Source organism: Oncorhynchus nerka, unplaced genomic scaffold, assembly GCF_034236695.1.
Source record: "Oncorhynchus nerka isolate Pitt River unplaced genomic scaffold, Oner_Uvic_2.0 unplaced_scaffold_1499, whole genome shotgun sequence".
Lineage (NCBI taxonomy): Eukaryota > Metazoa > Chordata > Actinopteri > Salmoniformes > Salmonidae > Oncorhynchus > Oncorhynchus nerka.
In genome coordinates, this window is record NW_027039816.1 from 17,578 (window position 1) to 39,444 (window position 21,867).

Consider the following 21,867-nt stretch of genomic DNA (forward strand, 5'->3'; position numbering starts at 1 on the left):
TCAATTATCACTATATAATGAATGCAATATACGGACCTGAAGTGGAATACGTCATAAAGATCTGCCAAGTATTGACAAATGTCACTTAACGCATGAAGACCTGCCTCAAGCCTAATCAGTGTGTGTGTGTGTCTCTGTCCCTCCCTCTCTCTCTCTCTCTTTCTCTCTCTCAACCACTCTTTCCCCCATCTCCCCCCTCTCTCTCTCGCTCTCTCTTATTCTTTCATCCACTCTCTCCTCCCCCCCTCTCTCTCTCTCTCTCTCTCTCCCTCTCCCCTCTCTTTCTCTCTCTAAACCACTCTCTCCCACCCATCTCTCCCCCCTCTCTCTCTGTCTCTCTCTCTCTTTCTCTCGCTCGCTCTCTTTCTCTCATCCCCCTCTCTCTCTCTCTCTCTTTCTCTCTCTCTCTTTCTTTCATCCACTCTCTCCTCCCCCTCTCCCCTCTCCCCTCTCTCTCTCTCTCTCTCTCTCTCGCTCTCTCGCTCTCTCTCTCTCTCTCTCTCTCTCTCTCTCTCTCTCTCTCTCTCTCTCTCTCTCTCACCCTCTCCCTCTTCCACCCATCTCTCTCCCCACTCTCTCTCCCCCTCTCTCATCCTCTCTCTTCTCACCCCGTTCTCTATCCTTCCCTCTCACTCCCTAACTCTCTCTCACCCCCTCTCTCTATCTCACCCATCTCTCTCTTCCCTCCTCACTCTCTCCCTATCTCTCTCCTCACCCTCTTTCTCTCTCCCACTTCTATCTCCTTCTCTCTCTCCTTCTCTCTCTCATCCTCTCTCTCCTCCCCCTCTCTCACTTTCTCCTCCTCTCTCTCTCTTTCTCTTCCCCCTCCTTCTCTACCTCTCTCTCTCCACCCCCACTTTCTCTCTCTCCCCCTGCCTCTCTCTCTTTCTCTCTCTTCTCCCCCTCCCTTTCTCCAGTCTGATGTCAGGGCTAGCAGCCCTAGATGCTAAGTGTTCCAGCAGACTGGGCCTTATCACCGTGTCTTACTACCTGTGGACCACCTTTGTAGCAGTGGTGGTGGGCATCATCATGGTGTCCGTCATCCACCCTGGAGGAGCAGCCCAGAAGGAGGACTCCGAGGATAGCGGCAAGGCCATCATGAGCTCTGCCGACGCCCTGCTTGACCTCATCCGGTAAGATGGCCTATCCGCTCACCACCCACACACCGACCCAAACACACACACACACACACCACCTACCCACCCATCTTCCCACTCACCACCCACCCACCCACCACCCACTCACAATACAATCACCCTCCACGCACCTGCCCACTCACCACCCACCCTTTAGCACTTACTCATTCACACATTTTACGTCTGTGTAGACCAATGCACTTCATTTGGATGTTCGCCTGAAGAAAACATGTAGAAAGTAAATAGAGTAATTTGTACTGTACTAGCGAGCAATCATGTGTGCTGGCCTGAGAATTTGAAATATTTCAAACAGTATTTTAACCCAGGTCTGCTGCTGAACATGCTCATACAGTACATGTACATACTATCACCAGTCAACCTTATTAACACTACGGATAAAGACGATGGGCCAGGACCCCACAAGATGGTGTTGATTCACTGTACTACATATTCTCACGTTCAGAACTGAACTTAGTGATTGAATCGCAGATGAGATTAATGATATATCTCAACAGCTAGGCTATCTCTGTCTGTGGAATATTAAAGACATGGCAGTATATTCCCTTAATAGTGCACTACTTTTGAACAGGGCCCATAGGGATGTAGTTAAAGGTTGTGCACTATATATAGGGTGCCATTTGGAGCTCAACCATGGTTCAGAGGCAACCACCTTGAGTATTACATTTTTATTTTGTTTTTCTGCTTCTTTCTCCTCTAAATGTGTGTGGCCTTGTTAGAGTCAGCCAGCCATACACTTGTATCTTGAAAGTACTTCAGTGAAAGGATAACAGTGATGAGTCCGAATGCTCATCTTCAGCTGGATAGATGGGTCTCTCTCAAAATAAATGTTTTGATGGGGCAGACTCCACAGCTTGTACATTGTGATATATTACAGTGCTCTTAGAGCATGTTGTGGTATTTGGTCATGGCCGTTTGCACTGTTCAAACCGAGAGAGAATTCATTTGAACTGCTCTCTGCTAAGGACAAATTGAAGTCACTAATGTCAATGCTGCACACTGAAGTAGCCTAGCCTGTACCCGTAACAGTCCACTCTCCACTGAAGACATACCTCTTTCTAGATACATCCCAGCAGTGTCATTGTATTTGCCCCAAATGGCACCCTATTCCCAAAATAGTGTCCTATGGGCCCTGGTGAAAAGTAGTGCACTATAAACAGAATAGGGTGCCGTTTGGGATGCAAACATTATGTCATGGTGTTAGAATAACAGCATGCACAGCACCAAGACAATTAGTGCTACACCCCCTATGTATTTATTTGGACAGTGAAGGTAAAACGTTTAATTTCGCTCTATACTGGCTCTATACTCCAGCATTTTGTATATGATATCAAACAAAACAGAATGTCACCTTTTATTTGAAGGTATTTTCATGCATATCTGTTTTACTGTTTAGAAATTAAAGAACTTTATGTATCTAGTCCCCCCATTTGAAGGCAGTGGTGTAAAGAACTTAAGTAAAAATACTTGAAAATACTACCTAAGTAGTTTTTGGGGGTATATGTCCTTTACAATTTATATTTTTGACAACTTTTACTTTTACTTCATTACATTCCTAAAGAACATTATGTACATTTTCCCTGACACCCAAAAGTACTCGTTACATTTTGAATGCTTAGCAGGACAGGAAAGGTGTCTAATTCACACACTTATCAAGATAACATACCTGATCATCCCTACTGTCTCTGATCTGGCGGACTCACTAAACACATGCTTCATTTGTAAATTATGTCTGAGTGTTGGAGCGTGCCCCTAGCTATCGGTAAATTTAAAAAACAAGAAAATGTTGCCGTCTGTTTAGCTTAATACAAGGAATTTGAAATGATTTATACTTTTACTTTTTGCAATAACATTTACTTTTGATACTTGAATATATTTAAAACCAAGTACTTTTAGACTTTTAATTAATCAAGCAGGATTTTACTGAGTGACTTTCACTTTTACATGAGTCATTTTCTATTAAGGTTTCTTTACTTTTACTCAAGTTTGACAATTGGGTACTTTTTCCACCACTATTTGAAGGTCTTAAATTAATTTATAGTGCATTGCCAATAACAGGGGAGGTTAGCATTTTGGGGGGGAGGGTATGATATTTATGCCTCTGTAACTTTCTCACTCAAAAAGGCAAGACAGATACGTATGAAAATACCCTCAAATAAAAGGAGACATTCTGTACTGTCTCTCATACAGTATAAAATATTTGATCTCAAATCCAAAATGCTGGAGTATTAAACGTTTTAGCTTCACTGCCCAAATAAATACGTATGGGAGTGTATATCTGAGAGACTAAGTGGCTTTTTGGGTGAACCTTGAGGGACCAACAAAGTAGATGACTAGCCTGATGGGTCATGGTTACAGTACATGGTGTCAGGGGGGGGCAGCTGAACAGCAGTTGGAGGTACACATTTAAGATAAGTGTTACAGTGGGGCAAAAAAGTATTTAGTCAGCCACCAATTGTGCAAGTTCTCCCACTTAAAAAGATGAGAGAGGCCTGTAATTTTCATCATAGGTACACTTCAACTATGATAGACAAAATGAGAAAAAAATCCAGAAAATCACATTGTAGGATTTTTTATGAATTTATTTGCAAATTATGGTGGAAAATAAGTATTTGGTCACCTACAAACAAGCAAGATTTCTGGCTCTCACAGACCTGTAACTTCTTCTTTAAGAGGCTCCACGCAAGATCTCACCCCGTGGGGTCAAATTGAACACAAGAACGGTGAGCAAAAATCCCAGAACCACACGGGGGGACCTAGTGAATGACCTGCAGAGAGCTGGGACCAAAGTAACAAAGCCTACCATCAGTAACACACTACGCCGCCAGGGACTCAAATCCTACAGTGCCAGACGCGTCCCCCTGCTTAAGCCAGTACATGTCCATGCCCGTCTGAAGTTTGCTAGAGAGCATTTGGATGATCCAGAAGAAGATTGGGAGAATGTCATATGGTCAGATGAAACCAAAATATAACTTTTTGGTAAAAACATTCTCGTCGTGTTTGGAGGACAAAGAATGCTGAGTTGCATCCAAAGAACACCATACCTACTGTGAAGCATGAGGGTAGAAACATCATGCTTTGGGGCTGTTTTTCTGCAAAGGGACCAGGATGACTGATCCGTGTAAAGGAAAGACTGAATGGGGCCATGTATCGTGAGATTTTGAGTGAAAACCTCCTTCCATCAGCAAGGGCATTGAAGATGAAACGTGGCTGGGTCTTTCAGCATGACAATGATCCCAAACACACCGCTAGGGCAACGAAGGAGTGGCTTCGTAAGAAGCATTTCAAGGTCCTGGAGTGGCCTAACCAGTCTCCAGATCTCAACCCCATAGAAAATCTTTGGAGGGAGTTGAAACTCCGTGTTGCCCAGCAACAGCCCCAAATCATCACTGCTCTAGAGGAGATCTGCATGGAGGAATGGGCCAAAATACCAGCAACAGTGTGTGAAAACCTTGTGAAGACTTATAGAAAACGTTTGACCTCTGTCATTGCCAACAAAGGGTATATAACAAAGTATTGATATAAACTTTTGTTATTGACCAAATACTTATTTTCCACCATAGTTTGCAAATAAATTCATAAAAAATCCTACAATTTTCTTCTAATTTTGTCTGTCATAGTTGAAGTATACCTATGATGAAAATTACAGGCCTCTCTCATCTTTTTAAGTGGGAGAACGTGGCTGACTAAATACTTTTTTGCCCCACTGTACTTGTAGCTAGAGGTAAAGTGACTGTGAATAAATAATAAACAGAGAGTAGCAGCAGTGTAAAAATGGGGATGGAGGAGTCAATGCAAAAATCCTGGGTAGTAATTTGATTAGCTGTCCAGGAGTCTTATGGCTTGGGGGTAGAAGCTGTTAAGAAGCCTTTTGGACCTAGACTTGGCGCTCCAGTAGAGGTCCTGGATGAAAGGAAGGTTGGCCCCAGTGATGTACTGGGCCGTACGCATTACCCTCTGTACTGCCTTGCTGTTGGAGGCCGAGCAGTTGTTATACCAGGCAGTGATGCAACCAGTCAGGAATCTCTCGATGGTGCAGCTGTAGAACTTTTTGAGGATCTGAGGACCCATGTCAAATCTTTTAAATCTCCTGAGGGGGAATAGGTTTTGTCGTGCCCTCTTCACGACTGTCTTGGTGTGCTTGGACCATGATAGTTTGTTGATGATATGGACACCAAGGTCCTTGAAGCTCTCAACCTCCTCCACTGCAGCCCCTCCAATGAGAATGGGGGTGTGCTCGGCCCTCCTTTTCCTGTAGTCCACAATCATCTCCTTTGTCTTGATCACTTTGAGGGAGAGGTTGTTATCCTGGCACCACACTGCTAGGTCTCTGACCTCTACGCTATCGTTGTCGGTGATCAGGCCTACAACTGTTGTGTCGTCAGCAAAATTAATGATGGTGTTGGAGTGGTGCTTGGCCATGCAGTCATGGGTGAACAGGGAGTACAGGAGGGGACTGAGCACGCACCCCTGAGGGGCCCTCGCATTGAGGATCAGTGTGGCAGATCTGTTGTTACCTACTCTTACCACCTGGTGGCGGCCTGTCAGGAAGTCCAGGATCCAGTTGCAGAGGGTGGTGTTTAATCCCAGGGTGCTTAGCTTTGGGATGAGCTTTGAAGGCACTATGGTGTTGAACGCTGAGCTGTAGTCAATGAACAGAATTCTCACATAGATGTTCCTTTTGTCAAGGTGGAAAAGGGCAGTGTGGAGTGCAATAGAGATTGCATCATCTGTGGATTTGTTGGGGCAGTATACAAATTGGAGTGGATCTAGGGTATCCGGGTTGATGGTGTTGATGTGACCTATGACCAGCCTTCAAAGCACTTCATGGCTACAGACGTGACTGCTATGGGTCGGTAGTCATTTAGGCAGGTTACCTTAGTGTTCTTGGGCACAGGTGATCTGCTTGAAACATGTTGGTATTACAGACTCGGTCAGGGATAGGTTGAAAATGTCAGTGAAGTCATTTGCCAGTTGGTCAGTGCATGCTCAGAGTACACATCCTGGTAATCCATCTGGCCCTGCGGCCTTGTGAATGTTGACCACTCTCCATCAGCTATGGAGAGCATGATCACACAGTCGTCCAGAACAGCTGGTGCTCTCATGCATGCTTCAGTGTTGCGTGCCTCGAAGTGAGCATAGAAGTAATTTAGCTCATCTGGTAGGCTCGTTTCCCTGGGCAGCTCGCAGCTGTGATTCCCTTTGTAGTCCGTAATAGTTTGCAAGCCCTGCCACATCCAATGAGCGTTGTAACCGGTGTAGTACGATTCGATCTTAGTCCTGTATTGATCCTTTACCTGTTTGATGATTCGTCGGAGGGCATAGCGGATTTCTCATAAGCGTCAGGGTTAGAGTCCCGCTCTTTGAAAGCAGCAGCTCTACTGTTTAGCTCAGTGCAGAAGTTTCCTATAATTCATGGCTTCTGGTTGGGGTATGTACGTATGGTCACTTTAGGGACGACGTCATCAATGCACTTATTGTTGAAGCCAGTGACTGATATGGTGTACTCCTCAAAGCAATCGAGAAGAATCCCGGAACATATTCCAGTCTGTGCTAGCAGAACAGTCCTGTAGCTTAGCATCTATGTCATCTGACCACTTCCGTATTGAGCGAGTCACTGGTACTTCCTGCTTTAGTGTTTGCTTGGAAACAGGAATCAGGAGGATAGAGTTATGGTCAGATTTGCCCATTTTTATTTTTTTATTTCACCTTTATTTAACCAGGTAGGCTGGTTGAGAACAAGTTCTCATATACAACTGCGACCTGGCCAAGATAAAGCAAAGCAGTGCGACACAAACAACAACACAGAGTTATACATGGAATAAACAAACATACAGTCAATAACACAATAGAAAAAGTCTATATACAGTGTATACAAATGAGGTGAGTTAAGGGAGTAAATAGGCCATAGTGGCGAAATAATTACAATTTAGCAACTAAACACTGTGGAGAAGATAGATGTGCAGAAGATGAATGTGCAAGTAGAGAAACTGGGGAGCAAAGGAGCAAAAAAAAAACAGTATGGGGATGAGGTAGTTGATTGGGCTGTTAACAGATGGGCTATGTACAGGTGCAGTGGTCTGTGAGCTGCTCTGACAGCTGGTGCTTAAAGTTAGTGAGGGAGATATGAGTCTCCAGCTTCAGTGATTTTTACAGTTCCTTCCAGTCAGTGGCAGCAGAGAACTGTAACGAAAGGTGACCAAAGGAGGAATTGGCATTGGGGGTGACCAGTGAAATATGCCTGCTGGAGCGCGTGCTACGGGTGGGTGCTGCAATGCTGACCAGTGAGCTGAGATAAGGTGGGGATTTACCTAGCAAAGACTTATAGTTGACCTGGAGCCAGTGGGTTTGGATACGAATATGAAGCAAGGGCCAGCCAACGAGAGCATACAGGTCACAGTCGTGGGTAGTATTATGGGGCTTTGGTAACTAAATGGATGGCACTGTGATAGACTGCATCCAATTTGCTGAGTAGCGTGTTGGAGGCTATTTTGGAAATGACATTGCCGAAGTCAAGGATCGTTAGGATGGTCAGATTTACAAGGCTTTGTTTGGCAGCATGAGTGAAGGATGTTTTTTTGCGAAATAGGAAGCCAATTCTATTTACTTTTGGATTGGAGATGCTTAATGTGGGTCTTGAAGGAGAGTTTACAGTCTAACCAGACACCTAGGTATTTGTAGATGTCCACATGTTCTAAGTCAGAACCGTTCAGAGTAGTGATGCTGGACGGGCAGGCAGGTGCTGGTAGCGAATGGTTGAAGAGCTTAACTTGCATTTAAGAGCGGTTGAAGGCCACGGAAGGAGTTGTATGGTATTGCAGCTCGTCTGGAGGTTAGTTAACACAGTGTCCAAAGAAGGACCAGAAGTATACAGAATGGTATCGTCTGCGTAGAGGTGGATCAGATAATCACCAGCAGCAAGAGCGACGTCATTGATGTATACTGAGAAAAGAGTCAGCCCGAGAATTCAACCCTGTTGCACCCCCATAGAGACTGCCAGAGGTCAGGACAACAGGCCCTCCGATTTGACACACTGAAAAGTCTGAGAAGTAGTAGGTAAACCAGGCGAGGCAGTCATTTGAGAAACCAAGGCTGTTGAGTCTGCCGATAAGAATGTGGTGATTGACAGAGTCGAAAGCCTTGACCAGGTCGATGAATACAGCTGCACAGAATTGTCTCTTATTGATGGAGGTTATGATATCGTTTAGAACCTTGAGCGCGGCTGAGCTGCACCCATGACCAGCTCGGAAACCAGATTGCATAGCGGAGAAGGTGTGGTGGGATTCGAAATGGTCGGTGATCTGATTGTTATCTCGGCTTTCGAATACCTTGGAATACCTTGGATGACCGCGGCAGTTTTCCAATGTTTGGGGATCTCAGACGATACGAAAAAGAGGTTGAACAGGCTAGGGTTGCAACAATGACGGCTGATAATTTTAGAAGAGATGGTCCAGATTGTCTAGCCCTGCTGATTTGTAGGGGTCCAGATTTTACACCTCTTTCAGAACATCAGCAATCTGGATTTGGGTGAAGGAGAAATGGGGAGGCTTGGGCAAGTTGCTGTGAGGGGTGCAGGGCTGTTGACTGGGGTAGAGGTTGCCAAGTGGAAAGCATGGCCAGCTGTAGAAAAATGCTTTTTGAAATTCTCAATTATCGTGGATTTAACGGTGGTGACAGTGTTTCCTAGCCTCAGTTCAGTGGGCAGCTGGGAGGAGGTGCTCTTATTCTCCATGGACTTTTTGGAGTTTGTGCTGCAGGATGCAAATTTCTGTTTGATAAAGCTAGCCTTTGCTTTCCAAACTGCCTGTGTATATTGGTTCATAACTTCCCTGAAAGTTGCATATCGCGGGGGCTATTCGATGCTAATGCGGTATGCCAAATCAAATCAAATCAAATCAAATTGTATTTGTCACATACACATGGTTAGCAGATGTTAATGCGAGTGTAGCGAAATGCTTGTGCTTCTAGTTCCGACAATGCAGTAATAACCAACAAGTAATCTAGCTAACAATTCCAAAACTACTACCTTATAGACATAAGTGTAAGGGGATAAAGAATATGTACATAAAGATATATGAATGATTGATGGTACAGAGCGGCATAGGCAAGATACAGTAGATGGTATTGAGTGCAGTATATACATATGAGATGAGTATGTAAACAAAGTGGCATAGTTAAAGTGGCTAGTGATACATGTATTACATAAAGATGCAGTAGATGATATAGAGTACAGTATATACGTATACATATGAGATGAATAATGTAGGGTATGTAAACATTATATTAGGTAGCATTGTTTAAAGTGGCTAGTGATATATTTTACATCATTTCCCATCAATTCCCATTATTAAAGTGGCTGGAGTTGAGTCAGTGTGTTGGCAGCAGCCACTCAATGTTAGTGGTGGCTGTTTAACAGTCTGATTGCCTTGAGATAGAAGCTGTTTTTCAGTCTCTCGGTCCCAGCTTTGATGCACCTGTACTGACCTCGCCTTCTGGATGATAGCGGGATGAACAGGCAGTGGCTCGGGTGGTTGTTGTCCTTGATGATCTTTATGGCCTTCCTGTGACATCGGGTGGTGTAGGTGTCCTGGAGGGCAGGTAGTTTGCCCTCGGTGATGCATTGTGCAGACCTCACTACCCTCTGGAGAGCCTTACGGTTGTGGGCGGAGCAGTTGCCGTACCAGGATGCTCTCGATTGTGCATCTGTAGAAGTTTGTGAGTGCTTTTGGTGACAAGCCGAATTTCTTCAGCCTCCTGAGGTTGAAGAGGCGCTGCTGCGCCTTCTTCACGATGCTGTCTGTGTGGGTGGACCAATTCAGTTTGTCTGTGATGTGTACGCCGAGGAACTTAAAACTTACTACCCTATCCACTACTGTTCCATCGATGTGGATAGGGGGGTGTTCCCTCTGCTGTTTCCTGAAGTCCACAATCATCTCCTTAGTTTTGTTGACGTTGAGTGTAAGGTTATTTTCCTGACACCACACTCCGAGGGCCCTCACCTCCTCCCTGCAGGCCGTCTCGTCGTTGTTGGTAATCAAGCCTACCACTGTTGTGTCGTCCGCAAACTTGATGATTGAGTTGGAGGCGTGCGTGGCCACGCAGTCGTGGGTGAACAGGGAGTACAGGAGAGGGCTCAGAACGCACCCTTGTGGGGCCCCAGTGTTAAGGATCAGCGGGGTGGAGATGTTGTTGCCTAACCTCACCACCTGGGGGCGGCCCGTCAGGAAGTCCAGTACCCAGTTGCACAGGGCGGGGTCGAGACCCAGGGTCTCGAGCTTGATGACGAGCTTGGAGGGCACTATGGTGTTAAATGCCGAGCTGTAGTCGATGAACAGCATTCTCACATAGGTATTCCTCTTGTCCAGATGGGTTAGGGCAGTGTGCAGTGTGGTCAAACGACCACACAGGATGTTTTTGTGCTGGTCAAGGGCAGTCAGGTCTGGAGTGGTCCTACATTTTTTGAATGGGGCATGCTTATTTAAGATTGTGAGGAAAGCACTTTTAAAGAATAACCAGGCATCTTCTACTGACGGAATGAGGTCAATATCCTTCCAGGATACCCGGGCCAGGTCAATTAGAATGGCCTGCTCACTGAAGTGTTTTAGGGAGCGTTTGACAGTGATGAGGTGTGGTCGTTTGACCGCAGACCCATTACGGACGCAAGCAATGAGGCAGTTATTGCTGAGATCCTGGATGAAGACAGCAGAGATGTATTTGGAGGGCAGGTTGGTTAGGATGATATCTATGAGGGTGCCTGTGTTTATGGATTTTTGGTTGTACCTGGTGGGTTCATTGATAATTTGTGTGAGATTGAGGGCATCAAGCTTAGATTGTAGGAGGGCCAGGGTGTTAAGCATGTCCCAGTTTAGGTCACCTAACAGCACGAGCTCTGTAGATAGATGGGGGCAATCAATTCACATATGGTGTCCAGGGCACAGCTGGGGGCAGAAAGTGGTCAATTGCAAGCGGCAACGGTGAGAGACTTGTTTCTGGAAAGGTGGATTTTTTAAAAGTAGAAGCTCAAATTGTTTGGGCACAGACCTGGATAGTAAGACAGATCTCTGCAGGCTATCTCTGTAGTAAATTGCAGCTCTGCACCCTTTGGCAGTTCTATCTAATGTTACAGTTAGGGATGGAAGTTTCAGGGTTTTTGGTGGCCTTCCTAAGCCAGGACTCAGACACGGCTAGAAGGGCGAGGGAGAGCTTTGTGGAGGGCGAGGGAGAGCTTTGTACCCATCTGTGTGGGTAACCTAGTGGTTAGAGCGTTGGACAAGTAATCGGAAGGTTGCAAGTTCAAACCCCCGAGCTGACAATGTACAAATCTGTCATTCTGCCCCTGAACAGGCTGTTCACTGTCATTGAAAATAAGAATTTGTTCTTAACTGACTTGTCTAGTAAAATGTAATATGCTGGTAGAAATGAGGCAAAACAGATTTAAGTTTCCCTGCATTAAAGCCGCTGGCCACTAGGAGCACCGACTCTGGATGAGCATAGTGTGGTCTACAGCTTATCACTCTACCTCAGGCAAGCAAAACCTTAATATTAGATTTTATGCACCAGCTGTTATTTACAAACACACAGCCACCCCATTGTCTTACTGAGGCAGCTGTTCTATCTTGCCGATGTATGGAAACCCAGCCAGCTGTATGTTATCCATGTCGTCGTTCAGCCACAACTCGGTAAAACATAAGAAATTACAGTTTTTAATGTCCCGTTGGTAGGATAGTCTCATCCAGTTTATTATCCAATGATTGCACGTTGGCTAATAGGACTGATGGTAGAGGCGGATTACCCACTCGCCGCCGGATCCTTACAAGGCACCCCGACCTACATCCCCAATATCTCAGTCTCTTCTTCATGCGAATGACGGGGATTTGTGCCTTGTCCAGTGTCTGAAGAAAATCCTTTGCGTCCGAAACATAAGACAGGGATGTTGTTGACCTGCAGATATAGGATCTTAAATTGAGCCATTTTTCTACAGCAGTAATGTAATCCTGAAGTAACAGGATATGTGAATTATTATGTCGATTATAATTTCATAAGAGAAAATCACATTTCAAAGTGGAATTGATAAACTTCAGAAGCCTTTTTAAACGTCAAATACACTACAAGTTTGAAATGTCCTGCAAATAGCTGCCTCAAGTATTTTTTTTGGGGGGTGGGGGTGCTGTTATTTATTTCTTCAAAGGGGGAATAGTATTTCCCTGCGCTGCAGACTGCTATATGGGTCCGCTAATACAATACTATTAAAGGCCCAGTGCACGCACACCTTTTGTGAAATTTTATATATATATATATATTGTAAATACATATTTATTTATTTTATTCCGATTTTTCAGGGGGTGCTGCAGCACTCTCAGCAAAGTTGTGTTGCAACAGGTGATAAAATGAAGATCCTACATCTGAAATGTTCACATATAGCGTCCACATAGTGTCCAGTACTGTCCACTTAATGTTTACCCCATAAGGTGTCTGTCCAACACTGAATAGAGCCATTACATGTCATGGTAAACATCTCTTTGAAGTATGGGAATGATTCACTTTCATAACATGTCCCTGTTAGTGGCACCTCACATTTGTCACTTTCAGAATCCTGGCGTGGAAGATGTAGACTTTTCAAATGGACCTCCTTTAGCCCCTGTGTTTACTATTGTTTGCCTTTGTATGTGTGCTTTATGTGAGCGCCATCATGTCTGAACATTCCATCTGACTGAATGGAAGCTGCAGAAAGAGTGTACACTTTGTGTTTTAGTGTTTGAGCTGAGAGGGCTAAGAGGTTCCAGATGCACTGCCTGCACTCACACACATACACACACACACACACACACACACACACACACACACACACACACACACACACACACACACACACACACACACACACACACACACATACACACACACACACACACACACACACACACACACACACTTCCGGCGCCGACTGAGATGGCCGCCTCGCTTCGCGTTCCTAGGAAACTATGCAGTTTTTTGTTTTTTTACGTGTTATTTCTTACATTAGTACCCCAGGTCATCTTAGGTTTCATTACATACAGTCGAGAAGAACTACTGAATATAAGATCAGCGCCAACTCACCATCAGTACGACCAAGAATATGTTTTCCGCGACGCGGATCCGGTGTTCTGCCTTACAAACAGGACAACGGAATGGATCGCATGCAGCGACCCAAGGAAACGACTCCGAAAAAGAGGGAAACGAGGCGGTGTTCTGGTCAGACTCCGAAAAAGGACACATCGCGCACCACTCCCCAGCATTCTTCTTGCCAATGTCCAGTCTCTTGACAACAAGGTTGACGAAATCCGAGCAAGAGTAGCATTCCAGAGGGACATCAGAGACTGCAACGTTCTCTGCTTCACAGAAACATGGCTTACTGGGAAGACGCTATCCGAGGCGGTGCAGCCAACGGGTTTCTCCACGCATCGCGCCGACAGAAACAAACATCTTTCTGGTAAGAAGAGTGGCGGGGGCGTATGCCTCATGACTAACGAGACATGGTGTGATGAAGGAAACATACAGGAACTCAAATCCTTCTGTTCACCTGATTTAGAATTCCTCACAATCAAATGTAGACCGCATTATCTTCCAAGAGAATTCTCCTCGATTATAATCACAGCCGTATATATCCCCCCCCAAGCAGACACATCGATGGCTCTGAACGAACTTTATTTAACTCTTTGCAAACTGGAAACCATTTATCCGGAGGCTGCATTCATTGTAGCTGGGGATTTTAACAAAGCTAATCTGACTCCCTAAATTTTACCAGCATATCGATTGCGCAACCAGGGGTGGTAAAACCTTGGATCATTGTTACTCTAACTTCCGCGACGCATATAAGGCCCTGCCCCGCCCCACTTTCGGAAAAGCTGACCACGACTCCATTTTGCTGATCCCTGCCTACAGGCAGAAACTAAAACAAGAGGCTCCCACGCTGAGGTCTGTCCAACGCTGGTCAGACCAAGCTGACTCCACACTCCAAGACTGCTTCCATCACGTGGACTGGGACATGTTTCGTATTGCGTCAGATGGAAATATTGACGAATACGCTGATTCGGTGTGCGAGTTCATTAGAACGTGCGTCGAAGATGTCGTTCCCATAGCAACGATAAAAACATTCCCAAACCAGAAACCGTGGATTGATGGCAGCATTCGCGTGAAACTGAAAGCGCGAACCACTGCTTTTAATCAGGGCAAGGTGTCTGGTAATATGTCCGAATATAAACAATGCAGCTATTCCCTCCGCAAGGCTATTAAACAAGCTAAGCGTCAGTACAGAGACAAAGTGGAATCTCAATTCAATGGCTCAGACACAAGAGGCATGTGGCAGGGTCTACAGTCAATCACGGACTACAAGAAGAAACCCAGCCCAGTCACGGACCAGGATGTCTTGCTCCCAGGCAGACTAAATCACTTTTTGCCCGCTTTGAGGACAATACAGTGCCACTGACACGGCCTGCAACGAAAACATGCGGTCTCTCCTTCACTGCAGCCGAGGTGAGTAAGACATTTAAACGTGTTAACCCTCGCAAGGCTGCAGGCCCAGACGGCATCCCCAGCCGCGCCCTCAGAGCATGCGCAGACCAGCTGGCCGGTGTGTTTACGGACATATTCAATCAATCCCTATACCAGTCTGCTGTTCCCACATGCTTCAAGAGGGCCACCATTGTTCCTGTTCCCAAGAAAGCTAAGGTAACTGAGCTAAACGACTACCGCCCGTAGCACTCACTTCCGTCATCATGAAGTGCTTTGAGAGACTAGTCAAGGACCATATCACCTCCACCCTACCTGACACCCTAGACCCACTCCAATTTGCTTACCGCCCAAATAGGTCCACAGACGATGCAATCTCAACCACACTGCACACTGCCCTAACCCACCTGGACAAGAGGAATACCTATGTGAGAATGCTGTTCATCGACTACAGCTCGGCATTCAATACCATAGTACCCTCCAAGCTCGTCATCAAGCTCGAGACCCTGGGTCTCGACCCCGCCCTGTGCAACTGGGTACTGGACTTCCTGACGGGCCGCCCACAGGTGGTGAGGGTAGGCAACAACATCTCCTCCCCGCTGATCCTCAACACGGGGCCCCACAAGGGTGCGTTCTGAGCCCTCTCCTGTACTCCCTGTTCACCCACGACTGCGTGGCCATGCACGCCTCCAACTCAATCATCAAGTTTGCGGACGACACAACAGTGGTAGGCTTGATTACCAACAACGACGAGACGGCCTACAGGGAGGAGGTGAGGGCCCTCGGAGTGTGGTGTCAGGAAAATAACCTCACACTCAACGTCAACAAAACTAAGGAGATGATTGTGGACTTCAGGAAACAGCAGAGGGAACACCCCTATCCACATCGATGGATCAGTAGTGGAGAGGGTAGCAAGTTTTAAGTTCCTCGGCATACACATCACAGACAAACTGAATTGGTCCACTCACACTGACAGCGTCGTGAAGAAGGCGCAGCAGCGCCTCTTCAACCTCAGGAGGCTGAAGAAATTTGGCTTGTCACCAAAAGCACTCACAAACTTCTACAGATGCACAATCGAGAGCATCCTGGCGGGCTGTATCACCGCCTGGTACGGCAACTGCTCCGCCCTCAACCGTAAGGCTCTCCAGAGGGTAGTGAGGTCTGCACAACGCATCACCGGGGGCAAACTACCTGCCCTCCAGGACACCTACACCACCCGATGTTACAGGAAGGCCATAAAGATCATCAAGGACATCAACCACCCGAACCACTGCCTGTTCACCCCGCTATCATCCAGAAGGCGAGGTCAGTACAGGTGCATCAAAGCTGGGACCGAGAGACTGAAAAACAGCTTCTATCTCAAGGCCATCAGACTGTTAAACAGCAATCACTAACATTGAGTGGCTGCTGCCAACACACTGTCATTGACACTGACCCAACTCCAGCCACTTTAATAATGGGAATTGATGGGAAATGATGTAAATATATCACTAGCCACTTTAAACAATGCTACCTTATATAATGTTACTTACCCTACACTATTCATCTCATATGCATATGTATATACTGTACTCTAGATCATCGACTGCATTCTTATGTCACTAGCCACTTTAACTATGCCACTTTGTTTACTTTGTCTACATACTCATCTCATATGTATATACTGTACTCGATACCATCTACTGTATGCTGCTCTGTACCATCACTCATTCATATATCCTTATGTACATATTCCTTATCCCCTTACACTGTGTATAAGACAGTAGTTTTGGAATTGTTAGTTAGATTACTTGTTGGTTATCACTGCATTGTCGGAACTAGAAGCACAAGCATTTCGCTACACTCGCATTAACATCTGCTAACCATGTGTATGTGACAAATAAAATTTGATTTGATGATTTGATTTGACACACACACACACACACACAACACACACACACACACAGAGAGAGACAGACATGCACGCACGCACACACACAGACATGCACGCACACTCTCTATCTCTCTCTCACACACACACACACACACACACACACACACACACACACACACACACACACACACACACACACACACACACACACACACACACACGTATGAGTGGAGCTGAAAGATACAATATGAATCATGGACATTCTATTCACACCAAAGCACCTGGAGCCTCTGTCCCATTTTTGTGTCCTTCTGGGCTTTTGACAGGAAAATGGACAAATATTTGAATGGTATTTCATTGTGATATGTGTATTCTCTCTCTGTCTCTGTTTGAGATGTTTTCAGAAAGTTGATCTGTTGCCCTGCTCAGTGAGAAGTTAGAATTACTTACACAACGGGAACAGACGTCATTTCAACGTCTAGTTTTAATTTACATTTGGTTGAGTTATCAACTAACATGAATTCAATATGAAATCAACAAAAAATGTCACCATGTCATTGAACTTAAAATACTAAATTCCCTTATGTTAATAATTTTTTGCAAATCCAATGAGTTTTCCACGTTGATTCAACATCATCGCATGTCATTTTTTTACTTGAAATTACGTGGATTTAACCAGGTTTTGGCCGGTGGGTAGTTTACAAAAAGTTAAGATAGTTTGTAGGTAAGATACTATTTTATGTCAACATAATCAAATAATGGTATGTTTTAATGTTATCAGTTCGACCACTTCAACTATTTCAATGAAAACGTCATTGTTAAGACAGTCACAACAACAAAAGCTGAGGAAAGCTAAATGTTCTTTACAATAGTTCAAAGGGTCAACCATTTTTAACTGAACATCCTGACTTTCAATGGGATAACAAAATATTATCTGAAAACCTTCTTAAGAGGTTACTTTCACAATGCAGTACATTGTATTTTGAAAGAAACATTTATATAACCACAAGGTTATACCGTAGGCTTTTTGTTCATCCAACACAACAGAGCAGGAGCTGTACAGAAGATGAAGGCCTATTTCTCCCACTCAGAAGAAACTACAGTACATGTGTTGCATGTTAACCCTTTCCCATTTGTTTTTTTAACTAATGCCTGTGCTGTAGATAATCACAAATAAAACAGTTCCTGAAGTTCATGTCATTTAATTGTATGACAATTCTTATGGCTGTTTTTCACACAGCAAATGCTGGCTTCTGTGAAAAGTGCATGAGGTTTTAATGTGCCGTGTCTTTCCTAACATTAAATTGAAGACATAGTTTTTATCAAAGATTCTCTGTAATTAGTATTACGCGATTAGACTGATTAATCATGTAACTGTAATTAACTAGGAAGTCTGGGCACCAAGGAAAATATTCAGATTACAAGGTTATCACTTTTCAGATATTTTATCTGATCAATTAGTCATCAAATTAATTAATTATTTACTTTACCTCACGTTAGTCTCATTCCAAACATCGTAAATTGTTGGTTATCTGCACTAACCCAGTCTTCACTATGAGTCATCCATACATCAATTGTCCTAAATAATTTATTTATTACTAACTAAGTAATTCACAGAAATGCATAAACAAACAATCAAACAGGGTAAATGTGGTTACAAGAAATGATAGGAGAATGTGCCCTAGTGGGCTAAACCGGCATGGCGGCTTGTTAGACAAAAGGGGAAGTGGGGGTTGACTGAGAAGTCACTACAGATTTGATAATTATAACAATTGAAATGCTAATCCTTTGCACATGAACGCTCACTCATTCGGGAACAATTGCAATAAATATATATATTTATGCTCAGTGTGTCGTCTTGATTGCTGGTGAAAAGTTTGTTTCTGTTGGAGAGTTTCATCCTCTCTCTCTCTCTCTCTCTCTCTCTCTCTCTCTCTCTCTGTCTTGGTTAGAGGGGATAGTTCAGAGTGACATTCATTCGTTTTGTTATAGAATCGGCGGTTGTCGTTCTTCACGTTCAATGATACCGAATTCCTAACTGCAGACTAGTAAATAATATCAAAGACTTGTTCTTATTCTGTCGGTATTGATAGTCTAAGAGTTTAAACACGTGGTATGGTTAAAAGATTCAGCAATGGTCTACAACCTTTGTCCCCTCCTAATGGAGAAAAACATGGTCTGATGATCATTTCTCAAAGTTGGGTTTTATTTGGAATTTCAGAAAAGGGCTGTCCCAGGACGCCTGACCCTAACTGGGCTCAGGGGCGGTCCTCTGATTTAGTTAACTCCAATTCCCTTTTTGAGTTTTCCTTCATTAAACAGTCCAAAATCACGTTGTAAAATTGTGTAAACAGTATCATACTCACTCATTCATCTTATACAACAATTAGATGTAAACCTCGTATCTGAGGCTATTATATAAACAGCGTTAAGGTAATGTGGCCACACCGTCTCCCATGAGCTTCCCCAAGTTGTAACAAACGGACCAGTTCGTAGCTGGATTCTTCACCGATCTTTTATACTTTCTCCGGAACATGAAATTTGTTCGTACCTCAAGTTCTGTGAGGTGGAAGGAATTCCTTTGTTCTCTATGAAAATGTACTCTCTCTATACTGTGTGTCCATGAGGAGATCCTCAGGAATTTACGACGTCTCTCTGGCCACAGCAGCCTAGTTGAAGGAGGAAAGGAGGCAACATCATGACACACCCAACGTCATGACACACCCAAAGAGGTAACGTCATGAAGAATCCAGTGAAGAATCCAGCTACGAACGGGTCCGTTTGTTACAACTTGGGGAAGCTTCTTCACACATGTATGGACTATATAAACCTTTACAAAAATAATTGTGCAATATCATGTAGTTTTACGATTGACATTGAACAGATAAAATAAAATGACTTAATAAGGTTTTTTGTATATTTTTATATGTATACAGTACCAGTCAAAAGTTTGGACACGCCTACTCATTCAAGGGTTTTTCTTTATTTTCACTATTTTCTACATTGTAGAATGATAATGAAGACATCAAAACTATGAAATAACACATATGGAATGATGTAGTAACCAAGAAAGTGTTAAACAAATGTAAATATATTTTATATTTGAGATTCTTCAAAGTAGCCACCCTTTGCCTTGATTGCAGCTTTGCACACTCTTGGCATTCTCTCAACCAGCTTCACGAGGTAGTCACCTGGAATGCATTTCAATTAACAGGTGTGCCTTGTTAAAAGTTCATTTGTGGGCTTTTCTGAGCCAACAATTTGTGTTGTGACAAGGTATGTGTGGTATACAGAAGATTGCCCTATTTGGTAAAATACCAAGTCCATATTATTGGAAGAACAGCTCAAATAAGCAAAGAGAAATTACATCATTACTTTAAGACATGAAGGTCAGTCAATGCGGAAAATTGTAAGAACTTTGACAGTTTCTTCAAGTGCAGTCGCAAAAACTATCAAGCACTATGATTAAACTGGCTCTCATGAGGACCGCCACAGGAAAGGAAGACCCAGAGGCAGAGGATAAGTTCATTAGAACTACCAGCCTCAGAAATTGCTGCCCAAATAAATGCTTCACAGAGTTCAAGTAACAGACACATCTCAACATCAACTGTTCAGAGGAGATTGTGTGAATCAGGCCTTCATGGTCAAATTGCTGCAAAACCTCCTAAAGGACACCAATAAGAAGAAGAGACTTGCTTGGGCCAAGACGCACGAGCAATGGACATTAGACCGGTGGAAATCTGTCCTTTGGTCTGATGAGTCCAAATTTTAGATTTTCAGTTCCAACAGCCGTGGATTTGTGAGACGCAGAGTAGGTGAACAGATGATCTTCGCATGTGTGGTTCCCATCGTGAAGCATGAAGGAGGAGGTGTGATGGTTTGGGGGGTGTTTTTCTGGTGACACTATCTGTGATTTATTTAGAATTCAGGAAACACTTAACCAGCATTGCTACAACAGCATTCTGAAGCAATACGCCATCCCATCCGGTTTGCGCTTAGTTGGACTGTCATTTGTTTTTCAACAGGACAATGACCCAAACACACCTTCAGCCTGTGAAAGGGTTATTTGATCAAGAATTAGAGTGATGGAGTGCTGCATCAGATGACCTGGCCTCCACAATCACCCGAACTCAACCCAATTGAGATGGTTTGGGATAACTTGGACCGCAGAACGAAGGAAAAACCACCAACAAGTGCTCAGCATATGTGGGAACTCCTTCAAGACTGTTGGAAAAGCATTCCAGGTGAAGCTGCTTGAGAGAATGCCAAGAGTGTGCAAATCTATTGTCAAGGCAAAGGGTGGCTGCTTTGAAGAATCTCAAATAAAAATACATTTTAATTTGTTTAACACTTTCTTGGTTATAAAATGATTCCATATGTGTTGTTTCATGGATTCAATAGATCCACAGACGGTGCAATCGTTATCATCCAGAAGGCGAGGTCAGTACAGGTGCATCGAAGATGAGAATGAAAAACAGCTTCTATATAAAGGCCATCAGACTGTTAAATTGCCATCACTAACCAGCTTCCACCCGGTTACGCAACCCTGCACCTTAGATGCTGCTGCCCTATGTACATAGACTTGGAATCACTAGCCACTTTAATAATGGAACACTAGTCACTTTAGTAATGTACAAATAATGTTTGCATACTGCTTCAATCATCACATGCAGTGCCAGAGCCAGAAATCTTGCTTGTTTGTAGGTGACCAAATACTTATTTTTAACCATAATTTGCTAATAAATTCATAAAAAAACCTACAATATGATTTTCTGGATTTTTTTTTTCTAATTTTGTCTGTCATAGTTGAAGTGTACCTATGATGAAACTTACAGGCCTCTCTCATATTTTTAAGTGGGAGAACTTGCACAATTGGTGGCTGACTAAATACTTTTTTGCCCCACTGTATATATTTATACTGTATTCTATTCTACTGTATTTTAGTCAAAGACACTATCTAATATTTATATATTTCCTCATTCCTTTCTTTTACTTTTAGATTTGTGTGTATTGTTGTGAATTGTTAGATACTACTGCACTGTTGGAGCTAGGAACACACGCATTTCGCTACACCCGCAATAACGTCTTCTAAATATGTGTATGTGACCAGTAACATTTGATTTCTCTAAATAGTCATATAAATAAAGAAAAACCCTTGAATGAGAAGGTGTGTCCAAACTTTTGACTGGTACTGTATATTTTTGTTCTCTTTCCCTTCCAGCAACATGTTTCCAGCTAACTTAGTTCAAGCCACATTTCAACAGGTGAGCCACTTTAAATCATACGCTTTCCTGTAGGACTTCATGCTCTGTGTGTCTCTATTGAGTTCAAGTTTCTTTCTCTGTCGTCTAA

General features: G+C 43.8%; 1 protein-coding gene across 1 annotated transcript in view; it reads left to right on the forward strand.

The window, feature by feature from the left end:
• Window positions 1–894: 894 nt before the first annotated feature.
• LOC115122341 (excitatory amino acid transporter 5-like) overlaps window positions 895–21,867 on the forward strand; it is a gene marked incomplete at its 5' end in the record, with an annotated part of 49,679 nt that continues 28,706 nt past the window's right edge. Inside the window, 2 exons of the mRNA XM_065015342.1 lie at window positions 895–1,133; window positions 21,737–21,779. Of these exons, the coding sequence (XP_064871414.1) occupies window positions 895–1,133; window positions 21,737–21,779 (282 nt within the window). The remainder of the gene's footprint in view (window positions 1,134–21,736; window positions 21,780–21,867) is intronic.